Source organism: Colossoma macropomum, unplaced genomic scaffold (genome assembly GCF_904425465.1).
Source record: "Colossoma macropomum unplaced genomic scaffold, Colossoma_macropomum, whole genome shotgun sequence".
NCBI classification, from domain to species: domain Eukaryota; kingdom Metazoa; phylum Chordata; class Actinopteri; order Characiformes; family Serrasalmidae; genus Colossoma; species Colossoma macropomum.
Window position 1 is genome coordinate 40,714,042 of NW_023494787.1, and position 15,135 is coordinate 40,729,176.

The 15,135-nt window shown below is 40.4% G+C and overlaps 1 protein-coding gene across 4 annotated transcripts in view; it reads left to right on the forward strand.

The window, feature by feature from the left end:
- tanc2a (tetratricopeptide repeat, ankyrin repeat and coiled-coil containing 2a) overlaps positions 1-15,135 on the forward strand; it is a 222,248-nt gene that overhangs the window by 191,342 nt on the left and 15,771 nt on the right. For all 4 annotated transcript variants that reach the window (XM_036567368.1, XM_036567370.1, XM_036567369.1 and 1 more), the window contains 9 exons: positions 3,230-3,508; positions 4,501-4,628; positions 6,906-7,137; positions 8,315-8,484; positions 9,042-9,320; positions 9,903-10,234; positions 12,017-12,125; positions 12,281-12,403; positions 14,096-14,332. In XM_036567368.1, the coding sequence (XP_036423261.1) occupies positions 3,230-3,508; positions 4,501-4,628; positions 6,906-7,137; positions 8,315-8,484; positions 9,042-9,320; positions 9,903-10,234; positions 12,017-12,125; positions 12,281-12,403; positions 14,096-14,332 (1,889 nt within the window). The remainder of the gene's footprint in view (positions 1-3,229; positions 3,509-4,500; positions 4,629-6,905; positions 7,138-8,314; positions 8,485-9,041; positions 9,321-9,902; positions 10,235-12,016; positions 12,126-12,280; positions 12,404-14,095; positions 14,333-15,135) is intronic.

Consider the following 15,135-nt stretch of genomic DNA (forward strand, 5'->3'; position numbering starts at 1 on the left):
CTTTACGCTGCTAAAATTCAGATTTTATAACCGTGACGTCATCTGACAAAATCACCATACACATCATTTGAAGACAACAGCTGTGCTGTGGTTTCGGCTATATTTACATGTAAAATAATCATTGAGAGATACAGTTAGAAGCAGAATATCACAATATCTTTCTTGTTTTTCGTCTCGCACAGCACACAGCCTCCATCTGAGTAACATACCACAAGAAGGCTGTCCTGTTTTCATTGTGATACTGAGTGATGAGACAGTGATAACATTCAAAACGATCAAATTAAAATGTTAAATTAAATCAAAGGAAGAGCAAACAGTACAGATTAGTGATTGGTCCGTGGTAACACTGTTTGCATATGCACACTATATTGTCAGCTGCCGTGTGAACCGAATGTGCTGCTCTGCCTCTCTGCCACTCACTGGACACAGAGAGAGGTGTTCCTTTCACTCAAGGGGCAGTACTGCCCGCTCTCTACTATTCACAGTAGCTAATGTGTATCCAAAAAGTTGCTAGATTTGTTGCTAAGTGAAAAAAGTTGCTAAAAGGGGTTTGAAAAAAAAGTTGCTAAGTGAATTCAAAGGTTGCGTCAATGAAGGGATACCTCAGTCTAAACATGCTAACACAGCTAACAGCAAATCAAAAGGAGTCTGGACCAGCCAGAATGATTGGACTGAATAAATGGGGGGAAATATAGCAAATTTTCTGACCAGTATATTTTCTATAAATTAAGTTACAGGCCTGCTATTTTGGCCATGAAGACCAGCATATCCAGTTATACTGGCTTGAGGCTTAAATTCTGACCATAGTCGCCAGACTGCGAGTTAGTTGTGATGGTTGTGATGTCACAAATTTGCTCACTTAAACCTTGTTAAGACAGTGTTGTTGATAACAGCATAATTTAAGTTTAGAGTTTTTTTTCCCCAATATCTTGAACTCAGCAAAGAAATTTTGCACTAAATCAAAATATGGCAGAAAAAATATTTGTAGAACAAGCAGCGTAATGCCAGAATAGGCTGGAATATGACGTAACATGAGTATGTTCTACATAGCGCTGCTGTCTGAGCAAAACATTGTATCTCCAAAAAGGTAACTTTACAGGACAAGTTCTCAACTTTTAATGGAAGTAAATGGAAAAATGTGTTTTTTTTCCCAAGTAATTTTGGACGATTTATGTTGGTCTGTTCATCATGAAATTTTGACACAACATAAAGGGCAACTGCTTTTTTCAAATTATATCACAAAATGAAAAATGACAAAAGAGAAGATGCAATGTTTTGTCCCGACAGCAGCGATATGCAGATTTAGAATTGTAATCTGATGTGAATTCACCAAATAGCTCATGGCAGATTCACATGCTTATTGGCTCAAATACATAAACTGACAACTAGCATAGTTTATGCCATGAAATATGAATCCCACTGCTTTCTTCACTCATCTTTGCTCCGCCTTGCTTACCTATACTCATTTATGTGGGCGAATTTATAAATCAATAAAATATACCTTTGCATATTCCTCACATTCACTAATCTATGGTGTTAGTGGAGTAGATATTTCTCTGAGATTATATTAATCTACGTGTTCCCTCCCCCAGTCCCTCCCCCAATCCAATTAGAATGAAGTGTGAAGATGGTTGTGATTGCGACTACGATGATCAGGGCTGGCCTTATGAATATTCAGGTTGTATGATGATTATGAAAATGCAGAGGATTACAGTAATGAATGTTAAGTATGCATTATGCGGATTATTCAAGGAATTAATATAGCGCAGTTGATGGCATGCATATGATGAGGATTATCATAATGAATATTAAGGCCATGAGGTGCATAATAATAATCATTCCAATTTGGAACCAAATCACTAATTTGGAGTCCCAGTGACATTTTCATTCAGCAAATTGAGAAAAGCAGCAGAGATAGTGGCTGTAAATAAAGCTCTTCTTTGGCCGTTATCTAACGATGACAACAACTAGGTGATGGATGTGTGGGTTTTTTTTTGGTTCCACTATTTCAGGCTGGATTTTTTTTTTCTCTGAATCAAACACTAGCAGGCTTAGAGACGCCTCTCAGAGCCACTGATCCGTGGCATTTCACACTGCAGCGTTGGCTTGCGTAAGCCACATGCTTTCATCCTGCAGTTCAGACAGGCTGCCAGTGGCCATCACTGCCCTCCTCTGGTGAAGGACTGTTACTGCAGCATAGTTGCTCAAGCTGTTCTGTTCTTGTGCCTACATTTTCACCCAACAATACATACTAAGCAGTGGGTATATCTCACAGGTAATCATTTATCTTGCTATGATGCTTGAAACATATAGTACAAGCGGAGGGGAACCCTTTGGGTTCTTAGGATTCTATTTTATACTGCTTGTCGTGTTTAAACTTTACAGAAACTGTAGTACTACTCGTACTTCAATGTCAAGTTTAGGTTGAAAACAGAAGGGTTAAATTCTTGAAATTTATCTAATATCTAGGTAAGTACAGCCTTTCCCATTGGTTAGGACTTCATGAGCTGAGAGAAAGGCCTAATGTGTCACATTACCCACTAACTTAATTAGGAACTGACAGTGGGATCCACGAATCACATTTGCAATGGGTGAAACCAATTTAGAGGCAAAAATGTTACTCTAGGCCTCCTGGAAGCCTGAGATACATCACTGACTGTGTATACGATCCATAGTCTAACCCAGTTGTATTCAGATGTTAGAAATGGAAAATGGCAGCAAGAAATACATAAAATAACATATATGTAAGTGTTTGTTTCAAGCTTGAAATATAACATGGAATATGTTTTACAAGCTTCAAATGTCCATATTTAATCTAGAACGCAAAATATGTTAATGTGAATCAACGTTAGCTTAGTGCTAACAGACTTTGAAAATCCCTCCTATAATAGAAGTCAATGGGCAGTTGCTTGTCTGTGGAAATTGACTGTACACTACAGATATGACCTGTAGATTAGGTTGAAAAATGTAATGTTTCTTAAAAAGTCATTTAGTGAGACATTTAGCTAAATCCTTTAGATCTGTGTTAAAGATATTACTGTACATGATATCTTAACAAAAGAAAATCTCATCTTTAGTGTTACAAAAGTAATGTTACTTTGAATTTTTGGCCTGTAGGTTATGTTGGTTAAACTCAGCAGAATAGTCTCTGTTGACAGGGCAGCTAATTAAATCTGAGTGCACAGAGTAAATGGATTCACACACCTTTCCTATGTTTCCCTCGATGCAGTACGCTTTGCCCCGTACCGCCCGCCGGACATCGCCCTGAAGCCCTTGCTGTTTGAGGTGCCCAGTCTGACGCCCGACTCTGTCTTCACGGGGCGTGAATGGCTGTTTCAAGAAGTGGATGCCCATCTCCGTGGCAGTGAGCCCACCAATCAAGGCGTTGTCATCGTGGGCAACGTGGGTTTCGGCAAGACGGCCATCATTTCCCGCCTGGTGGCGCTCAGCTGCCACGGCAACCGTATGAGACAGATCGCCTCGGAAAGCCCGCATTCCTCACCCAAACGTGAGTGAAAAGAGTATAGAGCCTCATGATTTCAACTACTTTGCTTACACAAATAAATTGGAAATTATTTTTAAATTGTTGGTAAGAAAGAGGCTTTTTTTTGCTAGCTGCTAAAGTTAGCTACGTAGACAGCTTGTGTGCATAGAGTAATCATGGGAATGACACAGTTCTGCCAGGAGTTTGAGGCCCATTTGGACCAAGCACAGCTCAGATAGCAGCACTTAACTAGCTGGCTACTTTTTATATAAAGATTATGGCAGCTCTCGCACTAATTAATTTCCAATGAGAACTTCTGGACAAAGTAAAGGTGAGCTAAAGTTAGCTTTTTGGGATAAAAATTAGCTACACAAATAGCTTGTTACTGTGTTTATTTTAAACAGAAATATTATATATAACTGCAGCCAAACTCCCTGTGATTAAATACGATATCTAGTACGACGACAAGTAACTCTCTTTGGAGTATGCTAGCTAAACATAAGTAGCTATATAGCTAGCTTGCTATTTGGTAATATCACTCTAAGCTAAACATAATCAGCAAAACAGCAAGCTAGCCTAAAGGTTTGCTGATGTCAGTCTATGAAATAAGGTCTTACTTAATGTTACTTAAGCTGGTATTACACTGAGTGGCAATCGTAGCTGAACAGTACAGAATTGAACGATGACCTTGGACACAATGGTCACCACACGTTTTTTTTTTTTACATAGATTAAGCCTAGCCTGTGCGACAATTTTTTGTCCATTTTTATAGATAACATTTGTCACGAGCCACACAATCAAGTCTGCTTGAGAATACTTAACAATTCAACACAGTTTAGCTCCAGTGCAAAACTAAAGAAGCACATTTCAGACACCAAACATGTCTTGGCTAATCGACTACATTTGGGCTAAGAATTTAATTTATTGCCAAAGTGTTGTTTTAATTCATTTCTTTTTCACTTATGCTCCCTCTCCCTCCCTCTCTCTCTCTCTCTCTCCCTCTCTCTCACACACAGATGGTGACACTCTGCCCCTCAGTCAGCCACAGTCAGCTCATGGTACACTTGTAGGGGGCAGCAGTTGCCCCGGTACTCCAGAGATGAGGAGACGCCAGGAGGAGGCGCTCAGAAGACTGGCCTCTCAAGTAAGATCCACAATCTGACACAGACTTGGTTACCAGCCAGTGCTGTAGCACTTAATGTGATAAGGTTTTTCTTATGAGAGAGAAAAGCCTTGTACTTACAAAGAGTCTAATAACGAAAGTGCTGATTTCATGACCTAAATCACCATAAAGGGAAAGGAAAGTTTGGCACCTATGACATATTCTGGCCATGGCTTCAAAATATGGTTAATATTAAGTTAAAATTTTCAATAAAAACAAATTATGAAACGCAAAACATCGCTGAACTTGCCATAACAACATATAACATGGTTTCAGCCTGAGGCCCAGCTGCTGATGTGCTGTTGCCGTGACTCCTCAACTAAAGCCCTTTTGCTCAAATACAGTCTTTGAATGATAAGACGTTCCATTGATGGCTCTCTTGATAAAACCACAGTTATTTCCAACAGAGCGCTGATGCAACATCATTTAATGATACAAAGCTTTTTGCCTGACATGAGGAAGAGGTTGATGTTGTGCTCGTTGTGTGATTGTCATGCAGGCTGTAGCTCTACATCCAGCACGGCTAAGCTGATACAGCTTTTGACCAAACCCAGTCTCAGTCCATTTCCTGCGATTCACCTACACTGCCCACTTCAGTGTTTACCCCAGTTGTAACACACCTGATTCCATTCATCAGCTAATTATCCAGCCTCCATGAATTGAATGGGGTGTGTCAGAGCAGGGAAAACACAAAACAGCCCAGCTCTGGGCGGCCCGAGGCTGAAATGGAGAAGTGCTGTTTTAGAGGAACACAGTGTTGAATGAGCTCAACCCAGTGCTTTAGGCATCACTCACTGTCACAGTGCTAATGCAGACATAATCACCTGGCACGCGTCCACTCCAACTCTCTATCCATCTTTCTCTCTCCCTCTCTTATTTCCTTTTTCATGCACTAGCTGTTTGGCTTTCTCTCTCCATCGCTTTCACCGTCCATTTTGTTCTTGTTTGTTTTTCTTTCTCAGCTCCTTTTCTTTTTTTTTTTCTCTTTTTTGCATTTGATCGACCGTCATCCTCACTTTCCATTGTCTCTCTCTCTCTCTCTCTCTCTACTTTGTTGCAGTTTCTCTCTCTCCTGCTCTTTGAAGCATGAAGCTTTATTGCAGCTCTGTTGCTTTATCAAATATTTATGGCCGTGGAGTCTCTTGGCTCAGCCATTAGATACCCTCAGTGCTGTGCATACTTAATTCTGACATTTCTCCCACATGCACACTGGGAGAGGCATGTCTGATGTACTCTATTTTCGTGGTGGGACGCCAAGCAGAAGAACCCTGCAATAAGGCCACAGTGATGCTTGATCCCATTATTAAAGCTCTACTGAGTTAGATTAAACTCCGTTTCTGCCTGTGTTACCACTGGTTTGAGCTCAGAGGAACTCTTCTGGTTCTCATTCTGGTTCTTCTCTTATGTATTAATGTGGGTTTTTGAATATGTATACTACATGTTCAGACACCTAAGTATCCAGACGCCTACTTGTCCAGCCATCTGAAATCAGATGTTTGAAATCAGATTGGCAGTGCTATCCTCCACTCTTTTGGAAGGCTTTCCACTAAATGTTGGAACATTGCTATTGGCTTTCATTCCATTGGCTGATTAGATGTGGATCAAAAACAGCACTTCACCTCATCCCAAAGATGTTCAGTGGAGCTTCATCACGCCAACTCATCCCATGGATGTTGAATATGCTGCATCACTCCAACTCATCCCAAAGTTGTTCAATATGCTTCATCACTCGTACTTATTCCAGAGATGTTTAATGTAGCTTCTTCACTCCATCTCATCCCATAGATGTTTAGTGGAGCTTCGTCACTCCAACTCATCCCAGAGATATTCAGTGGAGCTTCATCACTCCTTCTCATCCCAAAGATGTTCAGTGGAGCTTCATTACTCATACTCATTCAGGAATGCTTGCTGGAGCTTCAGGACTTAAGATTATCCCAAAAATGTTCCAGTCACTCCAAAGAACGTTTCATCTACCTGACATTGGCATTGCTAATGGGTGACTTTAGGCTCATGTAGAACTTTTCTTATACTGCTTCCAGTGCTTTTTATAGAGCTTTGTATGCATTGTGTCTACAGTGGGTTTGCCCTAAAGTGGCTGTATCTCCTAGAAGTTGCATCCATTTAAAGGGGTGTCTGGGAGCTTCTGAACATATAGCCGTGGAGTCTCTTGGTTCAGCCATTAGATACCCTCAGTGCTGTAATAAAGATTTGCTAAACCTCTCTCTTTCTGTCTCTGTCTCTCTCCCTCTGCTTGTGTAGGTGGTGGCATATCACTACTGCCAGGCAGATAATGCCTATACATGTCTGGTGCCAGAGTTTGTTCACAATGTTGCAGCGCTACTGTGCAGAGCTCCTCAGCTGCAAGCCTATCGCGAACTGCTGCTGCGCCAGCCCCACCTGCAGAGCCTGCTCAGCCTGCGCTCCTGCGTCCAGGAGCCCATGACAGCTTTTCGCAAAGGCCTGTTAGAACCTCTACACTTACTTAACAGAGGTATACACACAAAAACTGACCTTGGAGATTCTACACAGACATACACACACAAAAACACTGAAGCACTGTCTAGAGAACATATTGTTGCTGTTGGACAGATCCTTATATCTCTGTAATGTAATTTTTACAGGAGAAGGAAAATCAGCCTTAACTTTTAATGTCATACATATTCCAAGCATTCTGACCATTTCTATTGGTCCATTAATCATGAAAGTTTCACACAATGTAAAAGAAGCTGGTATTTTCAAATTATGCCAAAAATGAGGTTTTATTCCAACAGCAACAATGTACCTGCAGGAGATTCTAATAAGGGCTATAAACACAAAAAGAAATGCCTACATACATTACAGTGCAAAAGTCAAAGACCACACTTCATTTATGTAAGTCCCAGTGAAACCACCCAATATGAACAAGTTATTCATTTTTCCAAGTCAGGAAAAAGGCATATGTTTCATAGAAAATTACTGAATACTGACGTCTGGACTCTGGGGTGGTCAGTCCATTGTTGTAAGAACACCAGCAGCCTCTTTGTTTGATTTGCAAAATGTCTCCTTTTTTGCCTGTTTCTCAGTAACAACTTCTTTACAGCTACACATCCTTTCAGACCCATAGCATTGAGTTGTCTTCTCACAGTGGAAGGATGGACAGAAACACCTGTGGATTTTTTCACATCTGAAGCAAGAATGGAGCTTGATTTTCTCCTCTCTCTCAAAGATGAAAGTTTTAAGTAGTGTTTATCTGATGATGACTCATTTTGGTGGTCTTCCAGGTCTGGCATGGTTCTCAGGAGTCCCATTTTCTATGTATCTTTTAGTAATTTTTAGGACTCTAGTTTTGGAAACCTGTTTTTTCACCTATTGTCCCTGATTTTCTCCTTCTTTATGCAAGTGGATTGTTTTATATGTAATGTCCTCAAAATATCTCCTGAAAAATGAATAATTTGTACTTTTTACATGAAATTAATTGAACGAAGGGTGGTCTCTGACTTGTGCACAGTACTGTAGATGCACAAACAGTTAAAATACATTAAATACAAAACAAATACATAAAATACATTTAAATATGCTCATACGAATGTTAACATTCATGGATTCATTTTTAAAAATGTGTAAAATTTCAATGCAGATGCTCTCACACAGATGCTTTCCGTAACTTGGTATGTGATGATGTTTTTCAGAGAGGAAGGTGGCATGTGATGAGGATCTTATCATTTTGATTGACGGGCTGAACGAGGCGGAGTTCCATAAGCCCGATTATGGAGACACCATTGTTTCCTTTCTGTGTAAAACCATTGAGCGTTTCCCACCCTGGCTCAAACTGGTGGTGACCGTCAGGACGTCCCTACAGGTGAGCCTCCCCCGAGTCTCCATTTACATTTAAACTCGTGGGCTCAGTCATAGTGCTTAGGCTTTACAGCATAGTTTAATATCTGCATAGTTTGTGCTCAGTGCAGTGTAAAACATGAATTGCCTTTATGATGTTTATATATTTTGTGATTCATTGTTAGAGGAGTGCATTCACTTACTGTTTTGCATTGATTTAAATGTGGCAGTTCAACCGCAGTAATTTTAACATGTTAGAACTGATTATAATCAGTATTAATATTCTGTAATAAGATTTCATATAGCATGTGCTCATTAAAATGAAATTCAAAACAAAAAACACTGTATTGTTATCATTTTCTATATTCCACTGCTGTGTAAAGAACTTCAGTAACATTCAGTATATTAAAAAAAAATCTGAATTATACCAAAGTAATCAGAATAAATTGTTGAGGTTTCATGGTGCACTGAATCATTTCTTAAAGAACTGTAATTATGAGGAGATTTACACTTACTCTGTGTGGTTCATGCGTTAAGTAAGAGCTTATTAAATGTCTCTCTCTCTCTCTCTCTCTCTGTTAGGATGTGACCCGCCCATTGCCATTCCACCGGATCTCTCTGGACCGGCTGGAGGAGAGTGATGCCATAGATTCAGACCTGCAAGGTTACATTCTGCACCGGCTACACTCCAGCCAGGAGATCCAAAACAATGTGGCCCTGAACGGCAAGTTGGACAATGCCGCTTTTGCCAAGCTCAGTGCCCACCTGAAGGGCCTGAGCCGCGGCTCCTACCTCTACCTGAAGCTCACACTGGACCTCATCGAGAAGGGCTACCTGGTACTCAAGAGCTCCAGCTACAAGGTCAGAAGAGCTTTTATTCAGTCAGGCCTGTGGCAAGAGGTTACACTACTCTGAGGTTAGAGTAGCCTGGCATGAGGTTAGCATAGTCTGGCATAGGTTAGCATAGCCTCATGTGAGGTTAGTGTAGGCTTGTATGAGGTTAGAGAAGCCTGACCTAGATTAGCATAGCATTATGTGAGGTTTGCATAGCCTTGTGTGCAGCCAGCATGGCCTGATATGAGGACAGTACAGTATGGCATGAGGTTAGCTTAGTCTGACAAAGATTAACATAGCCTTACATGAGGTTAGCATAGTCTGACATGAGGTTAGCATAGTCCAGCATGAGGTTAACGTAGCAGCACAGACTAGCATGATGTTAGCATAGTCTAATTATATGCTTCAGTTGAAAAATAGCCTATTTGACTATTATTATTGGAAATTATTTTTTATTTGTGTATTTGTTCACTTTTTAACTTTGTTTAAGGGTTAAACATAAAACTGGCGATAATATGACATAACCATATCAATAAAAGAATATATTTGCAGTGATGCTATAAAAAGACATTTGTTTGATATATATTTGTGTTTGTTTGTTTGTGTCAGGTGGTGCCGGTGAGCCTGGCGGAGGTGTACCTGCTGCAGCTGAATATGCGTTTCCCTACGCAGTCGTCGTTCGAGCGGGCTCTGCCTCTGCTGAATGTGGCTGTGGCTTCGCTCCACCCGCTGACGGACGAGCAGGCGTTCGGGGCGGTGAACGCTGGGGCGGTACGGGGCGCTGCGCTTGACTGGGACGACTTCCAGCAGCGTGCAGAGCACCTCTCACCATTTCTCGTGAAAAGGCGGGACGGCACACGCATGTTCGTACATCCATCCTTCAGAGAGTGGCTGATCTGGAGGGAAGATGGAGAGAAGACCAAATTCCTTTGTGACCCCAGGTCAGAAGGCAAACGGTCAGAGGGAGTGGATTTCCACTTGTGGAGGCTGCTTACTCTGCACATTCTTCTTTTCTCCCTGCTTTAACATACCTGACACAACTCCAGTCCTGTAATTATCAGGATGTTTATGAGCCCAGTGAGGGAAAAACCTGTGTAATGCATGACTTCTTGAGGACTGGAATGAAGAACACTTTTGTTTAACTATTAGTGCCCCAGTCCAGTTGTGGAGGCCCACAGTACTGCGTAATGTAGTGTTTTCTTTCCTCTAACTCAGCTAATTACTAAGCTCTGAGAGTCGAGTTGGGTGTAGTGCTAGGGCCTTCCAGAAGTAGTTTAGATACATTGAGAAAGAGCATGAGAACTATATCATTTGTAGTCTTTCAATGATTTTTCGTAGTTCCAGTGATTATTAGAACTAGGCTTCAGTTTGGGTCATAAATGACAAAATCTTGTCAAAAACAAGGGAAAAAAAGAGTTTATTATAATGCTAATTTCTGCTAGACCCCCTATAGGATTTCTCTAGTATGTTAGCACTGGGCTAACAGCAATTCCATGAACATTTTCTGGCTGCTGTCGATAAATTACAGACACCTGAAGCTTATTAATAATTTCTATATTTTACTTGAAGCTTTAAAAGACATTAACATATATTTTACCTTGTAGCAGTTTTAGTAAAGAATCCTGGCATAGATCTGCCACGTTTTTTCCATTTACACATTTGACAAAAATGCATTGGTCAGGCGACAATTGTACTCCCAGTCAGTGACATGTAGGACTTCCAGAAGGTTGAGAGTGCTGTTTTTTTCCCTCATATATTTGGTTCCACTCAAATCAAAATGTGTCTGTTCCTGTTGTATTAGTGGATAATCTGGCACGGTAGGCCTTCAGTTCAACTCCTGAAGTCCTATCCCAGGGGTTCTTAATCTGGGAGTCATGGCCCCTTTGGGGGTCCCAGAGTCACAAGAGTGGTGCTACGGAGTCATATACCTTATAAATCACAGAAAAAATAATGTTGACGAGGTCATGAAGGCTCTGATGAACAGCTGAGGCTAAAGCTGCAGTCAAACCGAACCTGAGTGAAATGTGCCTGCCGAAATAATCCAGTTCACTTAAATGGAAAGGAACACGGGAAATGAATTAGTTTGCAGTAGTGTTAAATTTTGCTTCACGCTGAGTGCATCTAGCTGAACTTTAAACGAGCGAATTTGTGAACCTGAGAAGCGTCAGCCAGTAGAAAACAAGAGGCTGAGCTGTGGCGTCTTCTTTCTGAAAAATACGAAATGGCAAAATGCAAAAAACAATCTAGTTAGCCACCTAACATTAACCGTTTACTGAACTAAAACCACCTCATTCCAGTAATTTTGCTCCACCTCCACAAAGAAAACAGTGAGGCGGCAGCTTTACATCAGTTATGAATTTCTATTGGGTGAAATATTTTTAACCCTAAAAAAGGGCCGGAAAAAAAGAACCACTGTCCTAACCAAGAGGAGAGCACACTTGGCTGTACCTACCTACATACCACAGAGAAAAAAATCCTGATTGGATAATATTTCCAATTTTAACCCTTCAGGAAGAATTCAACCCTTTTGTTTCCAGCCAAACTTAATGCAATTTGAGTATTACTACAGTGCAGTTTAAAAACAAAAATCATTAGGCTTTGAAGACCTAAAAGACCTATGTTTCCCACTGCTGAACATGTTTAATGCTGTAGGTTTGTATTGCACTACAACCTTAGACCAGCACAGAACTGACTCTCTATTTACTCTGCTGGTTCTGCTCTAGGAGTGGCCACACACTGCTGGCCTTCTGGTTCTCCCGGCAAGAGGGCAAGCTCAACCGACAGCAGACCATCGAGCTGGGTCACCACATCCTCAAAGCACACATCTTCAAGGTACACCCTCAAAACATATGGATAATGAACGCTCAGTTCAATTCAGGAATCTTTCCTGATTAGATAAAACATGCTCAAAGCGGATCAGCCAACGCACAGTTTAAAAAGCACACTGCTGTATTCTGACGAGGCGTTTTGCTGTTGCTGTCCCACAGGGTCTGAGTAAAAAAGTCGGGGTTTCATCATCCGTGCTGCAGGGGCTGTGGGTTTCGTACAGTACAGAAGGTCTGTCTGCTGCTCTTGCCTCCCTGCGCAACCTCTACACCCCCAACATCAAGGTAACCCCACCACTTTCAACCAAACAGCTCAGGACGTTACTCTGTGGGCCGTTATAGTTTAAAATAATAAAAACTTGTGAATCATATCAAAAACATAAGGGCTTTTTATACAGTTTGAAAATACTAGCTGCCCTTTATGTTGTCATCATTTCATGGCAAATAGAGCAATAAAAATGGTCCAAAACTGCTTGAAATGAAATTTTGTCATATTAACTTACATTAAAATAAATTTTTGTTACAACAGTAGTACTTAACATTGAGTCTGTCCACAGCTGGGGAGATTATTGATGCTTATTGACTAACTGATGCTCCTCGGCTATGTAACACAGGCACTGCATTTGTTAAAGCTCGTCTATTTTAGTACTTTATTAGTCACACATAGTAATTATTACCAATATATTATACCATTATATCATTCATATATGTGTATAATATCTACTTGCATTTATCTAAATCTCTTCCACAATTTTTATTTCATGTAAAGAATTCTGTTGCATTCGAGCACATGTCTGTAACCCATATTGTTGTTTATGCTCCTTTTAAGTAGGAATGCACGATCAGGGCTTGATTTGAGTTGTAATGCACCCATCATAAGGTTGCCAAATCCATGGGTTTCCTGCACCATTGAGCTGGGTTTAAAATGCTGTTGTGGGAGAAATAATAGTTTCAACTTCTGATGGGTGGTAGTAAGCAAACTTTGGACGGTAGACTTTTGATGGATCTGGCAACCTGGCAGCCTGCTGTAAGGAATGCTAAACAAAAAGCTATTTCTGAGGACTGTCGTCAAACAGAAAAACCATGTGATAAACATTGAGAGATGTTTACAGTTGATAAAACTCAAAGGATCTTATAATTTCAGATCTTAATATTTAATTAAATAAAAGGTAAAAATAATATTAAAGGCAACACTGCCAGCTGTATCTTTAGAATGAGAATTGCTAAGCTAGCTTAGTGACATATTACCAATAGTGTTGCTATAGCTACAGTGATGTGTTAACATCATGTCTAATATTTTAAACGTTGTTTTGTTAAAAAGAATACATTGTTGTTTAAGAACTACCATGTGGAGAGGCTCTAATAAATTATGTAGCTTTCCATATAGTGAGCTGCATTTAGAAGCACACGTCTTAGAGTTGTCTTGAGGATGGAAGATGGCGATGTTAGAGAGCTGAGTATTTTGTGAGAAACCACACAATAGCTCAGATCTGAAAGGACGTGTGACATGGAATGTTCTGGTAATGCTAAAATATCTGCATTTTATTCATTTTGCTGCATGTGCAAACCCTATAGATATAAATTTCTCTTATGCTAGTCCAGCTGAATCTAGTCTTAATTTCTAAATTTGATAAATGTTAACATATGAGCATCTATATAAGCATTGACAGATACATACATGAAAAATAGTGAATATCTGCATCGGCCCACAATTCCAATATTGTTGTTTATAAATGTCTTGTTTTTTTGTTTTTTTTTCAATTTAGCTCTTGTAATTTGTATAGTTCTGCTCTTGCTAGTGTAACTCTGCAATTTCCTAAATAAAGTTGCTGTCTGTCTGTCTATATAACTAGCTTTGAAGCTAGAGCCGTCTATCTATGTTGCGACTTTGACTGTAGCTATAGTGAAGCTCTCTACTGTGATGTGTTCTAATCTCTCTCTCTCTCTCTCTCTCTCTCTCTCTCTCTCTCTCTGCAGGTCTCTCGTCTGTTGATTTTGGGGGGTGCTAATGTGAACTACCGTACAGAGGTGCTGAATAACGCTCCGGTACTTTGTGTACACGCCCACCTGGGTTACCTGGAGATGGTCGCCCTGCTGCTGGAGTTCGGGGCAGACGTCAATGGCGCATCAGAAAGCGGTCTTACTCCGCTGGGCTATGCTGCTGCTGCCGGCCATCTGCCTATTGTCACTGCCCTCTGTGCCAAGAAAGCCACGGTCAGCCTATCATAAGACTTGAAGCCCTGGTTTGGCCAAAAACAGAATGTACACAGTTTGCCTTTACCCCACATATAGCATTGGCAACACCCCACCAATTAGCTTCACTACAAGGCACTACAATGTTGGTACCCATTGTATCACTACTGTAATGTAAAATTGCATTTTCTAAAGTTTGTATCAGGCCTCAGAATTTAAATCAGTCTCACATTATTTTCTGTCTCATAAGTAATCAAATCAGAAACATCACCATCTCTAAACACTGATCAGACGTTTATTCTATAGATTTTACCACTGCTTATCTAAATTAACTGCAGTTAGGCTGTTAGGAAATGTTGATTAGGCATTTTTTAACACCTTATTGGCGTGTGTCTTGTCTGTTTTGATGGTCAGCATACATTGTGCATTTATGGTGGTGCTGCCACCTGCTGACCTGCATGCCTATCACATCACACAGTTTCCTTAAAGTAATCTCAAGTAGACTTGCTTGTGTGGTTTCTGACACTGTACATACATAAACATATAGACATACTGTTATGTGTATAAGTGTCAAGTGAAAGTCAAAATTTAAACATAGCGCTTTTTACGACAAAGCAGCTTCACAGAAATCCTGGTCCAAGCTCCAGTTAGCAAGCCAAGGGTGACAGCAGCAAGTAAAAACTCTACTGGGCTTCATTCACCAATATCTTCCTAATTTTCTTCTTAAATGCGTTCTTGAGAAATAGCAAAACTAAAGTGCAGAACTAAAGAAGCAAACCTCAGACACCACAACATGGCTGATTGATGGCATTTAGTGAAAACTG